Source organism: Ranitomeya imitator, chromosome 4 (genome assembly GCF_032444005.1).
Source record: "Ranitomeya imitator isolate aRanImi1 chromosome 4, aRanImi1.pri, whole genome shotgun sequence".
Classification (NCBI taxonomy): Eukaryota; Metazoa; Chordata; class Amphibia; order Anura; family Dendrobatidae; genus Ranitomeya; species Ranitomeya imitator.
The window spans coordinates 355,756,216-355,775,449 of NC_091285.1; the positions used below are offsets into that span (position 1 = coordinate 355,756,216).

General features: G+C 41.1%; 1 protein-coding gene across 1 annotated transcript in view; it reads right to left on the reverse strand.

Annotated features, from left to right (window-relative positions):
- Positions 1-4,970: 4,970 nt before the first annotated feature.
- Positions 4,971-19,234, reverse strand: part of BCAP29 (B cell receptor associated protein 29) — a 148,362-nt gene continuing 134,098 nt past the window's right edge. Inside the window, exons 7-8 of the mRNA XM_069765066.1 lie at positions 13,159-13,259; positions 4,971-9,469 (exon numbers count right to left, since the gene is read on the reverse strand). Of these exons, the coding sequence (XP_069621167.1) occupies positions 9,431-9,469; positions 13,159-13,259 (140 nt within the window). The 3' untranslated portion in view covers positions 4,971-9,430. The remainder of the gene's footprint in view (positions 9,470-13,158; positions 13,260-19,234) is intronic.

The window sequence follows — 19,234 nt, forward strand, 5'->3', positions numbered from 1 at the left end:
ACCACCTTCAAGAAGTTTATTAACCCTTTACGTGCTTCACAGGAACTGAAACAATGTGGAAGGAAAAAATGAACATTTAACTTTTTTTTGCAAACATCTTAATTCAGAACCATTTTTTTTATTTTCAAAAGTGTAAAAACAGAAATGTAACCATAAATTTTGTTATGCAATTTCTCCTGAATATGCCAATACCCCATATGTGGGGGTAAACCACTTTTTGGGCGCACCGCAGAACTTAGAAGTGAAGGAGCGCCGTTTGACTTTTTCAATGCAGAATTGGCTGGAATTGAGATCGGACGCTATGTCACGTTTAGAGAGCCCCTGATGTGCCTAAACAGTGGAAACTCCCCACAAGTGACACCATTTTGGAAACTAGACCCCTTAAGGAACTTATCTAGATGTGCGGTGAGCACTTTGAACCCCCAAGTGCTTCACAGAAGTTTATAACGTAGAGCCGTGAAAATAAAAAATCGCTTTTGTTTACACAAAAATGATCTTTTCGCCCACAAATTCTTATTTTCACAAGGGTAACAGGAGAAATTAGACCACAAAAGTTGTTGTGCAATTTCTCCTGAGTACGCTGATACCCAATATGTGGGGGTAAACCACTGTTAGAGCTTGGAAGAGAAGGAGTGCCGTTTTACTTTTTCAATGTAGAATTGGCTGGAATTGAGATTGGACGCCATGTCGCGTTTGGAGAGCCCCTGATGTACCTAAACAGTGGAAACCCCCCACAAGTGACCCCATTTTGGAAACTAGACCCCCCATGGAACTTATCTAGATGTGTGGTGAGAACTTTGAATGCCCAAGTGCTTCACAGAAGCTTATAATGCAGTCATAAAAAATATATATATATTTTTCCACAAAAAAGATTTTGTAGCCCCCAAGTTTTTATTTTCACAAGGGTAACAGGAGAAATTGGACCACTAAAGTTGTTGTCCAATTTATCCCGAGTACGCTGATGCCCCATATGTGGAGGTAACCCACTGTTTGGGCGCACGGCAGAGCTCAGAATGGAGGGAGCACCATTTGACTTTTTGAGCGCAAAATTGGCTGTCGTGTTTGGAGACCCCCGATGTACCTAAACAGTGGAAACCCCCCAATTCTAGCTCCAACCCTAACCCCAACACACTCCTAACCCTAATCCCAACCTGATCCATAATCCTAATCACTAACCCTAACCATAATCACAACCCTTACCCCAAAACAACCCTAATGTCAACCCTAACCATAACCCTAATCAAAACCCTAAATCCAACATACCCCTAATCCTAATCTCAACCCTAACCTCAAACCTAACCCTAATCCCAATACACCCCTAATCACAACCCTAACCTTAACCCTAATCCCAAACCTAACCCTAATCCCATTCGTAACCCTAATGCCAACCCTAACCCTAATACCAACCCTAATCCAAATCCTAACCCTAATCCCAACTCTAACCCTAACTTTAGCCCCAACCCTAGCCCTAACTTTAGCCCCAACCCTAAGGCTACTTTCACACTTGCGTCGTTTGGCATTCCGTCGCAATCCGTCGTTTTGGACAAGAAACGGATCCTGCAAATCCTGCGTTTTTTGCCCATAGACTTGTATTGCCGACGGATCGTGACGGATGGCCACACGTCGCGTCCGTCGTGCACTGGATCAGTTGTGTTTTGGCGGACCGTCGGCACAAAAAACCGTTCAATGAAACGTTTTTTGTACGTCGCATCCGCCATTTCTGACCGCGCATGCGTGGCCGTAACTCCGCCCCCTCCTCCCCAGGACATAGATTGGGCAGGGGATGCGTTGAAAAACTACAGCCGCTGCCCACATTGTGCACAATTTTCACGTGCGTCGGTATGTCGGGCCGACGCATTGCGACGGCCCCGTACCGAAGTAAGTGTGAAAGAAGCCTAACCCTAAATTTAGCCCCAACCCTAATTTTAGCCCCAACTGCTGTTCTCCTGCCGGCCAGCAGATGGAGACAGATGGCGGGCGCACTGCGCATGCGCCCGCCATTTTCTTTTGCCGGCGGCCAGGAGGAGCACCAGGAGGATCCAGGCGAGTATGATAGGGTCCCCGAATCCTCCTATTTCTCTGTCCTCTGATGTGCGATCACATCAGAGGACAGAGAATTACACTTTACTTTTTTTTTTGCGGTCGCCGGTAAACAGTTAATTACCGGCGATCGCAAAACAGGGGTCGGTAAAACCGACCCCGATCATGCTCTTTGGGGTCTCGGCTAACCCCGGCAGCCGAGACCCCAAAGATTCTCGCGGGGCCGGCCGGCGGGCGCACTGCGCATGCGCCCGCCATTTTGAATCTGGCGGCGCCCACCGGGAGCCACGAGGAGCACCGGGGGAGACAGGTAAGTATTGGGGGGCTACCTGGGACCCCTTTTCTCTGTCCTCCGATTTGCGATCACATCGGAGGACAGAGAAATTAAAAAGATCGCTTTTTTTTTGCGATCGCCGGTAAACGGTTAATTACCGGCGATCGCAAATGCGGGGTGGGTAAAAAAAAAACCCGAATCATGTTCTCTGGGGTCTCGGCTACCCCCGGCAGCCGAGACCCCGGAGTAAATCCGACTCTGGGGGGCGCTATTTACTTTTTCCACAGCGCCGTTAATTAACGGTGCTGTGGTTTAAGTACCCTTAGCGGCCGCCGTTAAAAGGCGTATCGGCGGTCGCTAAGGGGTTAATTTGGCTTTTAGAACACAAATTTCATTTAAATAGATTGTGGGCTTCATTAGCTTAGCCCCTGAGGTACCGGAACAGCAGAAACCCTCCACAAAAGGACCCCATATTGAAAACTTCACTGCTTAAAGGTACCGTCACACTAAGCAACGCTGCAGCGATACCGACAACGATGTCGATCGCTGCAGCGTCGCTGTTTGGTCGCTGGAGAGCTGTCACACAGACAGCTCTCCAGCGACCAACGATCCCGAAGTCCCCGGGTAACCAGGGTAAACATCGGGTTACTAAGCGCAGGGCCGCGCTTAGTAACCCGATGTTTACCCTGGTTACCGTTGTAAATGTAAAAAAACAAACACTACATTCTTACATTCCCGGTGTCTGGTCATGTCCCTCGCCTTCAGCTTCCCGCTCACCAGTCAGTGCGGGAAGCTGACGGCGAGGGACATGACCAGACACCAGGAATGTAAGTATGTACATACTATGTAGTGTTTGTTTTTTTACATTTACAACGGTAACCAGGGTAAACATCGGGTTACTAAGCGCGGCCCTGCGCTTAGTAACCCGATATTTACCCTGGTTACCAGTGAAGACATCGCTGAATCGGCGTCACACACGCCGATTCAGCGATGTCAGCGGGAGATCCAGCGACAAAATAAAGTGCTGGACTTTCCCCAGTGACCAACGATCTCCCAGCAAGGGCCTGATCGTTGGTCGCTGTCACACAACGATTTCATTAACGATATCGTTGCTACTTCACAAAAAGCAACGGTATCGTTAACGATATCGTTATGTGTGACGGTACCTTTAGGAATTCATCTAGGGGTGTAGTGAGTATTTTGAACCGATAAGTGCCGCACAGAGCTTTATAACACTGGGATGTGAAAATATATTAGTGAAAAAAAGCTAATTTTGTATCAGCTGAAAATGTATCAGTTACACCAGTCTGAATGGATGAAACTGGACCCTACAATTTATTGCGCAATTTCTCCCAAACATGGTGATGTCACCAGAAACTACTGTTTTGCCACACGTCAGGGTTGAGAAGGAGTGATGAGCAAACTTGTTCAGATAAGGGATTTATCGGAGTATAGGGTGAACTGGATGGACAACTGTCTTTTTTCGGATTGCTAACTATGTTACTATGGAGCATGCTCAGGTGCTAACCAAGTGTCTTTGGCGTGCCCGAATAATATGTTCGAGTCCTGGTGCCTTCATGTCTCATGGCTGTTAGGCAATCCATGCATGTTTTGTGACTGCCAAACAAACAGATTTCACTGGATTTTTTTTCTTATATAGAGGGGAGCCATGTTACTTTTTCAGTGCCTTCGTTTGACCAGTAACATAGGAACCCCCTATATTTCTAATGACATATGAGTGAGGACAGGTTTTGTGCAGGATAAGTTAGGGTTTTGCTAACATTTTGGGGTACATAACATTTTTTGATCGCTTTCAGTATAAGGCTAGGTCACATTCATGTGTTCTATGCTGAGCACTTACAACAGGATTTCAATGTAAATCCCACAAAAATGCAATTCATACGAAACCTCTGACAGAACCACTCACTATAATGAGGCAGATGCTGACACTTTGGACTCCGTGTGGAGTATGGAACACCAAAGCCTATCATGAATTAGACGAGTTATGGTGTCACGCCCTGCCATGTCCCAGCTTTGCCCATTTTGGCAGATATTAGAGAAACTGGCGTGCAAATGCCAAACGTAGTAACATTTTTGTGCATCTCCAAGTTGTGCATAAAATTGTGACTTTTTTCAAAGCAATTTACACCAGAATTCTGGTTTAATTGATCTGATGACTTGTCATCTTATGCTCTGCTTAAAACGGTTTGTCCCCTCTGTTAGGGGTTCTGTTTCTTTTGTCATGGAGTCTACCTCTTACCATGAAAGAACGGGTACCGTCGTACAATAACTGGCGCTACATCATCGCCTAAACTATCAACAGAAGCCACAGCATTCTAACACAAACTTCCTTTGTAGGCACACACAAGGCGGCGGGTCCTGAAGTGGATGTTAACACATGACAGATTTATTGTGAAATTTCTGAAAATCTGTTCCATTCATATTAATGGAGTGGTATTTGCAGCACGGGAATGAGTTTCTGCAAGCCTCATTCATTTGTATAGACAATCATGAACTCCACTTTTATAAGTAAGCTATGTGCGATGAGGAGTTGGATGTAAGTTCAAGTTTAAAAGAATGTTCAATTTACATTTTTTATATTTAGTAAAAAAAAAAAGCATTTGCAGAATGTAAGGAAGACGACGCTTGTGTCTCACACAGTAGCAAAATAAGCTTTATTAGAATGTTATTACGAAAATACATTTTTTGGTAGGCAGCACTGTGTAGCACACATTTTGCATATAACCCAAAAATAGCGACAAACCAATATAAAAATACATTTCATCTAAACAGTAAAACATTGTGTGTCCCTTTAAGTATGTGTCAAACTGTGGCACCAACTATAAAAGGGAGCTTCCCCAACTTGTCTGTCTTATTGTTGTTCCACTAAAGGGGACTTCCATGCCCTACACAATTTTCTGAAGTTTAGACTATGTGCCAGAATCCGGACTGTGTGCAATACGGACAGTCACAATTTCACAGTATTCCCAGCATGGGTGTGTGGTCACGTGCCAACTGTGCTTCTCTCAATAGGATATTAAGAGAAGCGGCTGAGACTCTAGTCAATTTACGAAAGAAAGTATGCAAGCCATACACTTGCAGTGACTTCACCACCTACTCGCGCTGGGAATACTGGGAAATCATGATAATGTGTGCACTGCAAACTGTCACGATTCCGTAATTTGCAGTCACATAGTGTGACTGAATAAAATGGTCTAGTGCCCAGAAAACCGATTGAGTCCTGTGATTGCATTTTTGAAGAATATTTATTCGCTATTTTCTTTCAAATCAATTTTTCCTTCCAAACATTCAAAATTTACCTACATTTTACAAATTGTGTGGTTTATGTGATAAGTGCATTCTTACATATCATACGATAGTTGAAAGTGCTATTTACAGTAGGGGTTTATGGTAAGCCAGAGGTAGCCCAAGTATTCTACATAACCACATTCTTCAGTATAAAAAATAAAATTAGCATCGGTCTATTCAAAAATCTAAATGGAAGGAGGCAAGTAAGCTAAGGCGTGGATAAACTCTGCCTCGGGTTTATTTCAATTGAGAGTGGTGCAACTCAACTGCAAACATGTTCGGGGAAACAAAGGATCCACAGGCCTGATACATTCTGCTTTCCAACCCTAACCCCCAAAACACAGACTTTCAGTCAGAAAAAAAACAGGCACCTCCATAAATTAGACAGAATAGAGAGCAGTTACAAAAAGTAATTCCTGCTCTAAAGGACTAGGTCAGCCAGTATATTACAGACAATCTTTTTCAATAAGAACCGTTATTGCAACAATTTGGTTACAGGATTTCCTACAGATTCACGAGAAATGAAGCTTCCTGTTTTTGGCTGACCCTTCTTATAAACAGAAAAATGGCCAGCCTCATCATGATTCTGAAGCATCTAACGAGTGGCAGATACGTCTGTGCACTATGGCACAAATCTCACTCCAGTCAAGTACTGAAGTGAGATTTTTGGCATAGTGAACACCACAACTAGTCAAGAATTAGACAAGCTGTGGTATCCCTCCCCAGCTCCACTATTTTGTTGGAACTAACAAACTGGCGTGAAAATGTCAAAAGTCCAAAAATTTAGTGGCAAATCTGAGTTGCACTCACATTTTGAGACTTTTAAAATGGTTTTACGCCACAATTCTGTTGTGAAAGCTTTCATTTTATTTATTCTGGACTTAAGTTGTAAGTAAGCACTTTAATCAGGACCTACCATTCACAGCATTAAAACATTGGTGTTTATACAATGCAATTTCCAAAACATTTTGGCATAAGAGAACACAAAGTTCAATTTAACATGCAAAATATATTCTCAGAAACCTAAAATCATTAACAACCCAAACAACCATATTTCATTATATGCCTTACATACTAACTGTGGTTCAAAGTACCATAAATGAACAATATACTTAGATTCAAAACTGCTGATGACAGTAGCTTAATGTGTACATTTAGTTCAGACATACATTGCAGGGTAGTAGCATGAACCAAGGCATACTTCGATATTATTTGGGTTTGCAAATTCTGTACTAATTCCTTGCAAAAAAACTGTGATGGAGGATGGATGTCATGAATGAGGGGCCTTAAAACCATAATGAAGTAAGCTGTAGCAGCTCAAAACATTAGAAGAGTCCACTAGACAATGCAAGTGTTCCTCACTTTTTGACTTAACATTTAGGCTCGGGTTCACACCACATTCAGGATACACATCTGTCGCTTTGTTTGAAGCGATGATAAACGGGATTCAGAAGGAAACTTTGATTTAGTCTTTCAGTAAAAGCCAGATGGAGCACAAAGTGACTGCCTCAATATAATAATCAATAGAAAAATATCACTTTATGTGCACTTGTCTCCCCTCTCCTATTATTCTCAATATAATTAGCTCTGTTGAGAGTCCTGTCCGAATCCAGTTTTTCAAGGCTCCATACAGCTGTCTCAACAAAGCAACATGTCAGAAACATACAGGTGCTTCTCACAAAATTGCAATATCAAAAAGCTAATGTATATCAGTTCTTCAATACAAAAAGTGAAACTCATTATATAGAGTCATTACAAACTGAGTGATCTATTTCAAGGGTTTAGTTCTGTTAATGTTGATGATTATGGCTTACAGCCAAATGAAAACCAAAAAGTCATTATCTCAGTAAACTAGAATTAACAAAAAACACCTGCAAAGGCTTCCTAAGCGTTTAAAAAGGTGCCTTAGGCTAGTTTCACAGTTGCGTTGGAGGGCTGAGCTGAGGAGGGCTGCGTAGTTCCTTCATTAAGCCCCGTCCACTGCCGCACTTCTTCCATTGAGCTCCGCCTACATCAGCATGAATCCTGCGTACCTATCTTCAACATTAGGTATGCAGGCCATGCGAATGTATGCAGATGCCTCCGCATGCGTCATTTTGACGTTGCGCTGACCGCAACAAAATGCAACATGTTGCGTTCGACGCAGCGTCAAAACGAAGCATGCGGAGGCATCCACATTGGGTACGCAGGCCATGCGAATGTATGTGGATGCCTCCGCATGCTTCATTTTGATGCTGCCTCGAACGCATGTTGCATTTTGCTGCGGTCAGCGCAACGTCAAAACGACGCATGCAGAGGCATCAGCATACATTTGCATGGCCTGCGTACCCAATGTTAAAGATAGGTACGCAGGATGCATGCCGACGTAGGCTGAGCTGAATGGAAGAGGTGCCGCAGTGGTTGGGGCTTAATGGGGGAACTATGCAGCCCTCCGCAGCTCTGCCCAACGCAAGTGTGAAACCAGCCTTAGTCTGTTTCAGTAGGCTCCATAATCATGGGGTAGACTGCTAACTAGACAGATGTCCAGAAGGCAGTCATTGACACACTCCACAAGGAGGTTAAGCCACAAAAGGTCATTGCTAAAGAAGCTGGCTGTTCACAGAGTGCGATATCCAAGCATTTTAATGGAAAGTTGAGTGGAAGGAAAAAGTGTGGTAGAAAAAGGTGCACAAGCAACCGGGATAACCGCAGCCTTGAAAGGATTGTTAAGAAAAGGCCATTCAAAAATTTGGGGGAGATTCACAAGGAGAGGACTGCTGATGGAATCATTGCTTCAAGAGCCACCACACAGATGTTTCCAGGACATGGCTTCCAAGTGTCGCATTCCTTGTGTCAAGCCACTCATGACCAATAGACAATGCCAGAAGCGTCTTACCTGGGCCAAGGAGAAAAAGAACTGGACTGTTGCTCAGTGGTCCAAAGTGTTGTTTTCAGATGAAAGTAAGTTTTGCATTTCATTTGGAAATCAAGGTCCCAGAGTCTGGAGGAAGAGTGGAGAGGCACACAATCCAAGCAGAAATTTTTGAGCACTTTATTCTTCCCTCTGCCGACAAGCTTTTTGAAGATGGAAATTTCATACTCCAGCAGGACTTGGCACCTCTCCCACACTGCCAAAAGTACCAATACCTGGTTTAAAAACAACAGTATCACTGTGCTTGATTGGCCAGCGAACTCGCCCGTCCTTAACCCCATAGAGAATCTATGGGGTAGTGTCAAGAGGAAGATGAGAGACACCAGACCCCTACAAAGCAAACGAGCTGAAGGCTACTATCAAAGCATCCTTCCATAACACCTCAGCTGTGCCACAGGCCACATGCCGCATTGATGCAGTAATTGATGCAAAAGGAGCCCTGGCCAAGTATTGCGTGCATTTACTGAACATACATTTCAGTAGGACATTATTTCGGATTTCAAAATAATTTTTCAGGCTGACGTTATCAAGTATTCTAATTTACTGAGATAAAGACTTTGGGGTTTTCATTGGTTGTAAGCTATAAACATCAACATTAACAGAAATAAACACTTGAAATAGATCACTATGTCTGTACTGAAATAAATTAACTTTTTGATGATATTTCTAATTTTGTGAGAAGCACCTGTAACATGAATATAGCCTTTGAAATGGTACTTATAATGATGTAGTCACATTAAATATACTGTACGTTCCAAAGAAAAACATTTTTTGAAGTGACATTTCTGAAATATTACTAAGACCACAATTTGACAGTTTGCACTGGATACATTCTGCTGCATAATCGTAGAACATTTCTTCACATCTGTATGTCTCTCGTACAGGCCATCTTAGACTCACTGCTCTTTCTTAATCTCTGGCTCCTGTATGGTATTCTGGATAAAAAAAAAAGAAAAAAAAAGTAAACACAGATTTAGTAACATGAAATATCTACAACTGTCACAAAGGTAATAAAATACCTTTCTGACAACCAAATGAGTAATTGTGTCACTCTCATTACAAGGAGAGACTGTGTACATAAAAAAAACAAAAACATCAGGATTCATATGGGCGCCACCACAAAAATTATAAAATAAAATGCACAAATAATTAATGGCTTCCATTGCGCGAGACATTGGTTTACAAATTGTAAACCGTTTTCAAACTTCTGTGAGACAATTACTTCTGTCTGAGACAAGTATGTGTTATTGCCCTTATGAACTCCTTAATGCATAATAACTCTAGTCTGGGTGGAAAATGCTTTAATGGCTAGAGGCAACCAGGTCATAACAGTTTTAATTCTTCAATCATGTGCTTAAAAATCTAAACAAACACCTATAAAAAGGTTCTTCACGCAATACACCATGAAACCAAGTGTCCTATGAATGTGTTGTAAAGAAATGTGCAAGGCTCAAAAATCAATAAAAAATATACAGGTCCTTCTCAAAAAATTAGCATATAGTGTTAAATTTCATTATTTACCATAATGTAATGATTACAATTAAACTTTCATATATTATAGATTCATTATCCACCAACTGAAATTTGTCAGGTCTTTTATTGTTTTAATACTGATGATTTTGGCATACAACTCCTGATAACCCAAAAAACCTGTCTCAATAAATTAGCATATCAAGAAAAGGTTCTCTAAACGACCTATTACCCTAATCTTCTGAATCAACTAATTAACTCTAAACACATGCAAAAGATACCTGAGGCTTTTATAAACTCCCTGCCTGGTTCATTACTCAAAACCCCCATCATGGGTAAGACTAGCGACCTGACAGATGTCAAGAAGGCCATCATTGACACCCTCAAGCAAGAGGGTAAGACCCAGAAAGAAATTTCTCAACAAATAGGCTGTTCCCAGAGTGCTGTATCAAGGCACCTCAATGGTAAGTCTGTTGGAAGGAAACAATGTGGCAGAAAACGCTGTACAATGAGAAGAGGAGACCGGACCCTGAGGAAGATTGTGGAGAAGGACCGATTCCAGACCTTGGGGAACCTGAGGAAGCAGTGGACTGAGTCTGGTGTGGAAACATCCAGAGCCACCGTGCACAGGCGTGTGCAGGAAATGGGCTACAGGTGCCGAAATGGGCTACAGAGAAGCAGCACTGGACTGTTGCTAAGTGGTCCCAAGTACTTTTTTCTGATGAAAGCAAATTTTGCATGTCATTCGGAAATCAAGGTGCCAGAGTCTGGAGGAAGACTGGGGAGAAGGAAATGCCAAAATGCCTGAAGTCCAGTGTCAAGTACCCACAGTCAGTGATGGTGTGGGGTGCCATGTCAGCTGCTGGTGTTGGTCCACTGTGTTTCATCAAGGGCAGGGTCAATGCAGCTAGCTATCAGGAGATTTTGGAGCACTTCATGCTTCCATCGGCTGAAATGCTTTATGGAGATGAAGATTTCATTTTTCAGCACGACCTGGCACCTGCTCACAGTGCCAAAACCACTGGTAAATGGTTTACTGACCATGGTATTACTGTGCTCAATTGGCCTGCCAACTCTCCTGACCTGAACCCCATAGAGAATCTGTGGGATATTGTGAAGAGAAAGTTGAGAGACGCAAGACCCAACACTCTGGATGAGCTTAAGGCCGCTATTGAAGCATCCTGGGCCTCCATAACATCTCAGCAGTGTCACAGGCTGATTGCCTCCATGCCACGCCGCATTGAAGCAGTCATTTCTGCCAAAGGATTCCCGACCAAGTATTGAGTGCATAACTGAACATTATTATTTGATGGTTTTTTTGTTTGTTATTAAAAAACACTTTTATTTGATTGGATGGGTGAAATATGCTAATTTATTGAGACAGGTTTTTTGGGTTATCAGGAGTTGTATGCCAAAATCATCAGTATTAAAACAATAAAAGACGTGACAAATTTCAGTTGGTGGATAATGAATCTATAATATATGAAAGTTTAATTGTAATCATTAAATTATGGTAAATAATGAAATTTAACACTATATGCTAATTTTTTGAGAAGGACCTGTATTCTCTATCGTATAACATAATTAAAATCTCTATTGTATAACATAATTAAAAGCATAGAAATAGACATACAAAAGTCAGACATACATAATACTAGGTAGGTAAGTGATAAAACTATCAAAACTGGAAATACTACAAATCAATGCAGTTATATTATGTGCAATCACAGTATTGAGGACTGATACTCAAAAGGGACAAGCCAAAATAGCCAGTGTTGTGTAAGTAAGGTCCTTTATGGTATTAAGGTACATACTTGCAAACAGACAGTGAGTTTTTTTTTTGGGGGGGGGTTTGAGTTGGGGTGGAGAGGGCAGGGGTGTTTTGTATCACTGTCTTGATGAAGAGTAACACGCCCTAGATTCATGAATTTAGCAAATTTTACAGCTGCCGTATGCCACCGCAAGTGATTTACTGTGTAGTGCATTTCTGTCGACTTACCCCGCTATAGTGGTGTAAATTATAATTATCCGTCCATACTGCACAGTATACATGTTCTACTGTGTCCCATGGGAAAGTGTAGAAGAGTATTCAATTACAAAAAAAAAAAAATTCTGCAGTGGTTATTAGGACACTTTTTATTTTGCTTGGTACATAAAAGCCTATGGATATAGTCAGTATGTGCAGAAATGTGAACAGACACCATTATTGCCATATTGTGTGCAGCCCTGATGCTATAAATGTACTATACACAGTGTTGTCTTGTTACACAGCGAGTACTATCATGGATATATAGACTCTTCCTGGGTCACAATATAGTTTACAGTGCCATCGCAGCATGTACAGTACTATATGCATACACTGACAACAGTGTGTATTCTGTATACAGACTGCTCCGTGCCTGCACTTTTACCATTATCTAACAACCACACAGTTGGATCCTAATACTTAAAGAAGCCACAAATCAATTTTTGACATAATGCACATTAGAACTACTATTTGGTGTGAATCTTTATTGCATCTAGTCTTTAATGAAGCACTCCTCCTATCAAAGTTTTTATCCTCTTAATATACTGCAATCATACTACATAGCACTATGTACTTACAATTGCTTATTTTTCCCGTGTACCCAGCTAATTCTTTTGTTTACCATTAGGTCTATGACATCACATGATTAAAAACTGACGAGCTGAATCCTCTTAAGCTCTATGTAGAAACAGGAGGTCAATTTTCTCTGCACAAGTCCTGAGTTACTGCAAAAGTCTATGGCAAAGGGAGGAGGAGGGAGCAGCTGGTTCAGAAGTTAGAGCAGAATGAGTCATGCAAGGACAAAAGATTTCCTGTTTCTACCTAGAGCAGAGAAAAGAGAATAATCATCTGAGTAGAAAGGCAAAATGAGCAATTGTAAGTACACAATTCTCTATAATATGATGACTTCAATATATTAAGAGGATAAAAACTTTGATGGGAGTGCTTATTTAAGTCTGTCCTGTAGCTCTGAGAAAGAAAATGAAGAAATCTGTGAGGAAGTTAAAAGCTTCGCCTCCCATTAATATAATAGGGTAATGCAAAAATATCATTTTCTGCTAGTCTGTGCATGTGGAATAACTAGAACTGTCATCCTACAACTAGGAGAACAAATTGAATGATACAGACCTGTAGTATCTCATGTTCTCTGATAAGGCGATCATATTCTCTAGTTAGCCCTTCACTCTGCTTCTTAAGGGCAAAGACTTCTGCTTGGGATTTAGAGAGTGCTGAAAAAGAAATATTGGCAGTATGAGAAGTACATCTTGGCATGGTATATGGCGAACACCAAATACATGTATATAACATGTGTCGTGATATTTACATGATATTTTCAATTCTGTCAAATTCTCCTTATCAACAGACTACAATCTGGCTGTGTTATTTTAGTTGTCCCTACTGTTTAGACTTAACTAACCAAATTATACATGGCATTCTGATGGGGACGCCACATCATTCTCTCCTGGCCTTTTTGAAATGGCTTTTCACAACTAAGGGCTACTTAAGACGTCCGTGCACAGACAGCAATGCACTGACTTGCTGTAGCTCTCCTGACCCGAGTGTCAGAGCCTCATATACTGTACATATAAACTATAAGTGTTACGCTCGGGTCGGGAGAACCATGGTCAGACAAGTGCTTAAACTGATTTGCACAGATGTCTGAAGCAGCCCAAAAATTGAGGTATTAAAAAAAAATCTAAATCTGGATTTTGCTCTGGAATTACTACATATTTGGCAGTTTAATCCACACTACATTTGCCATGTTTGTTTGTACATAGCTTAACCTTAACCTTTACTGTCTCCGTTTACCTCTAAATCCCTCATCCTCCAGAAAGTATTCCAAGAATGATTAAAGATTAAAAAAAAAAAAAGTCTTGTGGTACAGGACATGAAACGTGAGACAAAATGTAACTTTCTGTGGTAATTTACAAGACATAGCATGCTGCCACTGTTGACTATAAACACGAGTATCTCTCATCAAGAGGACATGCTATCAAGGCATCAACACAATAACAACACTCCACATTGTTCTTGTGTTTTGGGTACGATGACACCAAGAATAATGTGTTTCTGGAGCAAGAGTTTTTAAAAGGGAAAAGACACTAAGGTTATTTTTCTTATTAGTCACTAATTAAATCCGTACACAATTTGCACTATTTTTGTTGTTTCGTGTGATCTACTATGATCAGCTAGTGTCTCATATTAGGTACTTTCCATGGTCACATGAGAGGACAATGGTGATTTACCAGTTACTGGAACAAATGTGTCAAGATAAAAATGAACAATTTGTGAATTTTGTGAACAGTGAAGTAGACTGAAAGGGGCAGACATCCCTTCCCAATGCCATAAATAAACCCTAGGCACACACTCGTACATCTAGCTTATGTTGTTAGCTAAATACGAAGTAGGAGCAGAAACTCCCACTGTATATTTGAGGGCGTTTATTCACCTAATGATTCAACTTCACAAAAAAAACAGAGCAAATCTAGACTTGGATGGGTTCTTTATTATGGAAAGATGGGCAGGAATTCTCACTACACGTGATATCATCTACTGCTGTGTACATTTTCGTGAGTCTTTCACCATATCACTTGAAGAACAAGTTTCATCGGTCAGAACAGTATGAGTGGCTTAGTGTATTTGTATTAGGTACTACAAGCATTTAATGAATGGGATGGACAAGATCTGAGGAATAATCAGCAATACAGAAATGTTATCTCGGTTTATGCGATGTAATAGAAGCCCAGCATGTGTGTGCTTTTACCAGCCATGCATGAGGACTCCTGTTTTGCTCTACATTGCTATAGCTGAATGACAGACAGTTAATAGCCCAGAACCGGCAGAAATTATGAGACCTAAACTTGCTAATTGGCAGTTCCCCTGCATAAAGTTTCTTTAATAAACTGTTTACGTTTTAACAGTTTGCAACTGAAAACAACATTGCTGGAGGTTTTAGGTTTCCCCAGAACCTGTCACTTTTGGCTTGCCCAAAGATGCTGAGGCAAAGTTAAGCCCTGGACGAGAATGACAGATTGCTTTATGTACCCTCCACCAAGCTCATTACATTCAGGAATGAAATTAGAGATTCTCCATGTGTGGAATTCTGCAACTTACTGATCCGTAGATGCGGTTGGATAACTAAGGCTGTGTTAACATTCGCTTTCAAGCCCCCCTCACCGCCCCCACCAGAAAAGAAAAAAATAAAACCGGATGAATGCTTTTATAATTCATTATATCTTCTACATCGGTGTCCATAATGAGACGGATCTGGCAGTGCTGTCATTTCCATTCTATTCCTATGGCAAATCACTGGAAATGCAGAAAGCAAATCCAAATTTAATTTTTATAAGAAAATACAGAGCAGAACTAATGGTATTTTGTACAATTTAAAGAAAAGCAGTCCCCATTTTCCTTTATGATGTAAGCATGGTGTGGTGTACAGGTCCTATGGACCGCACTAGTGGCTGTTTATTTTTTGTAAATAACTGTATAGGGGGTCAGAGCTCCCAAAATCTTTCCTGAAGCCAAGGTAACGTTGCATGCAGAAATACCAGACTCCCTACTTCGGGCTCATGCAGACGTCCATGTCTGCCAACCAAAGCATGAGTTTCATATGCTTGGGTTGGGAGACCCAGGGCCGTTCATGATAGGACCGAGATCCACGGACGTCTGTATGAGCTCTAGTAGAGCATTTGAGCCAATCTCATGATGAATAGGCACCCACACTTTCTCTGTGATTGGCTAAACAGCAGCCCATGAGAGAATGGACTTTTTCTGCTCCTGAAAACAGAATTGGGGCTGGCAACAAGAATGATTTTTCCCTCAGTATCCATTATAAAATATTCTATATAACCTCTAGCACAGAGATGATCTATGTATTCCGACAAACAGAGAAATTTGGTGATAGGTCATCACTCACACTACAGAGGAGAACAAGAATGAGATCTATGAGAACGTAACACAAAGTATGAAACAGCACTTCTATGTAATGGACACTGCTAATATATATTTACGTAATTTTGTGCTGGCCTTTATACCCACGGCAAATCCAGTCTACAGGTGAGACAACCATCAACTTGATACTCAACTACTCCTGTACTGAAATTAACTTTTTGGACACCATCATTAAGCTGCAGAACAATGAAATACAGACATCCCTGTATCGGAAGCCAATCGACCCTCCAACATACCTTAAATGGGACAGTTTCCATCCAAAACACATAAAAAACTCCATTGTCTACAGCCAAGCCATCAGATTCAATCGTATATGTTCCAACCCCATGGATAGGGATGAACATCTTGGTCGCCTCAGAAAGACCTTTTTGAATCACGGCTACCATCCAAGAACAATTGAAAACCAGATCACAAGAGACACCAGAATACCAAAGAATCACCTGCTACATTACAAAGCTAAAGAAGAAAATACCGGGTACCTCTAGTAGTTACCTACAATCCAAATCTGGAGGTGCTAAGGGGAGCTGCATGGAAATTACAACCTTTACTACAAAAATATGCCCGCTTACAATCCATTTTTCCAGACCCCCCACTACTGTGTTTTAGGCAGCCCCCAAATCTAAGAAGCATCATTGTCAGAAGTTCCATGTTCTCTCCAACAGCTGCAGGAACCTTTCCTTGCAATCAGAAAAAATGTAAAACCTGTCCATTTATAATGACCACGGACAAGATAAAGATCCCCAATTCACAGCGGGACTACAAGATCCCAGGTACCTTCAGCTGCATCACATCTAATGCGGTGTACTTAATTATTTGTACTAAATGTCCAACAGGGGGTCTGTATATTGGGGCGACAGGGCAAAAACTGAGAAAAAGGATACATTCTCACCACCATACAATAAAAGAAAAAAGAATGGATCTACCTGTGGCCAAACATTTTTGCATGCCTGATCATAGCACCATGGGCCTGAAATTACTTGTATTGAAAGGTAACTTCAAATCTCAGAGAGACAGGAGAATCTGGGAGTATAAACTTATGATGACCTTTGACACACAGTGCAGGAATGAATGTGTCGCATGGATTTTTGTCTTTTTACATCAATTAAGGAATTTGTACTTCAGACCATGTGGGGTCATCATAACAGAACCAGACCCCAATCAGAGGACAACAAAATATTCACTCCTAATATAGAAACTTTCCAATGTTTATGGACATAACTGTTTATCACTCTCCCATAATGACAGTTCTGTGCCGTGTTGTGTATAAATATGTGATTTTTCAGAATTTGCTTTAGCCTGTGCCTGATGAAGAGACCTGAGTAGTCTCGAAAGCTTGCAATCTGTTACTATCTTTTCAGTTAGCCATTAAAAGGTATCAACCACTGAGGACTTTCAATTCTAAACATTATTCTATCTACTGGCTAAAACAGTACCAAGATAGTTATCTTTCCTGTATCAATCTAGTCCAGACACTGACAAGGTTCAATAAAAAAAAAAAGAAAAAAAAAGATTTTTTATTTGAAATAATTTTCTCCTTCAAACTTTGCTTTCATCAAAGAATGTTCCCTAAGCAGCAATTACAGCATTGCAGACCCTTGGCATTCTAGCAGTTAATTTGCTGAGGTAACCTGGAGACATTTTACCCCATGCTTCCAGAAGCCCTTTCCACAAGTTGGTTTGACTTGATGGGCACTTTTTGCGCATCATACGGTCAGGCTGCTCCCACAACAGCTCAATGGGGTTGAGATCTAGTGACTGTGCTGGCCACTCCATTACAGATAGAATAACAGCTGCCTGCTTCTTCCCTAAATTTTTCTTGCATAATTTGGAGGTGTGCTTTGGGTCATTGTCCTGTTGTAGGATGAAATTGGCTCCAATCAAGCGCTGTCCACAGGGTATGGCATGGCGTTGCAAAATGGAGTGATAGCCTTCCTTATTCAATATCCCTTTTACCTTGTACAAATCTCCCACTTTACCAGCACCAAAGCAACCCCAGACCATCACATTACCTCCACCATGCTTGACAGATGGTGTCAGGCACTCTTCCAGCATCTTTCCAGTTCTGCATCTCACAAAAGTTCTTCTGTGTGATCCAAACACCTCAAACATGGATTCATCTGTCCATAATACTTTTTTCCAATCTTCCTTCAACTATCTCCTCAATAAGTTAAGTCATTATAAGAATAACTGTGACAGCAGTCTCTCTGATCAGTATCCGCAACTGTTTTGTGCGGAATAGTCCTTTTGAAAGAAGCACCCAACAAATAATATATAGAAAGCGCCCCGAAATGAGGAAAACAAACTTACTCCCATACGGCCTTATCAGTAAACCCGACAGGGATATTCCAAGGCCAGCACTCCTATACTATTAAATTAATGCACAGGTTCACATATGCCGTGACCAACATACATTATGCAACAGCACACTACAATTAATGAATACATGATCTCCACTATTACTACACTTGCAAACAAATATGAGGTACTTACCATTTTGTAAATCAAAAGTGCATTAGCAATCCACCAATGACATAGTGATCTCATTGGATAGTCCCCTAACTCTTTTGACTCACCACTCACCGAGACTGGTCTTGATTGAAAGAAAGCTAAATACGATTTCTTCCCCAAAACATTTGAAGCCTGGTAACGCATATAGGAGAGGTCAGTCAACTGAATTACGGTTCATCCATGAGGGTCAAATTTCTCTTGGTGGATTGCGTAAACATTTTTGATTAAAAAAATGTTTTTTTTTATTTAATCGTATGAACATATATTTTAACATCATATAAGAATAAACTATAAACAGTGATTGAAAAGAACAAAGGAACAGAAATCAGAGTCGTATATTGAGGTTTTCTATGTATGCAATAACATTGTCATTTCCAGTATAGAAATCATTCTTGTCACCAGTATAAGATTGAGGGGGCATTCCTCGATAATAAGCTGAATTTTTTGACGGTCAGCTCCACAATCACAGGCAGGAGAGTCTCAGATTTTCCCCACTTATGCATAATATCTGCACAGACACCAAAGTTTGTTCTGATACGATTCAAAGTGACCCAGGTTTTCCTTAGTAGAATAAAGCCTGGTGTTGGATTTTGTAAGTGAGGAAACGTTTGAGGCTCACCGTCTACTGCACTGACCCAAAGTTCACGTCATTTCTCTTCTAAATTGAAATCTTGTTCATACAGGGTAATTGTGGTTCGGATGGGTGGATGTCTTGATTTCAGTTGCTATATGTGAACATCTT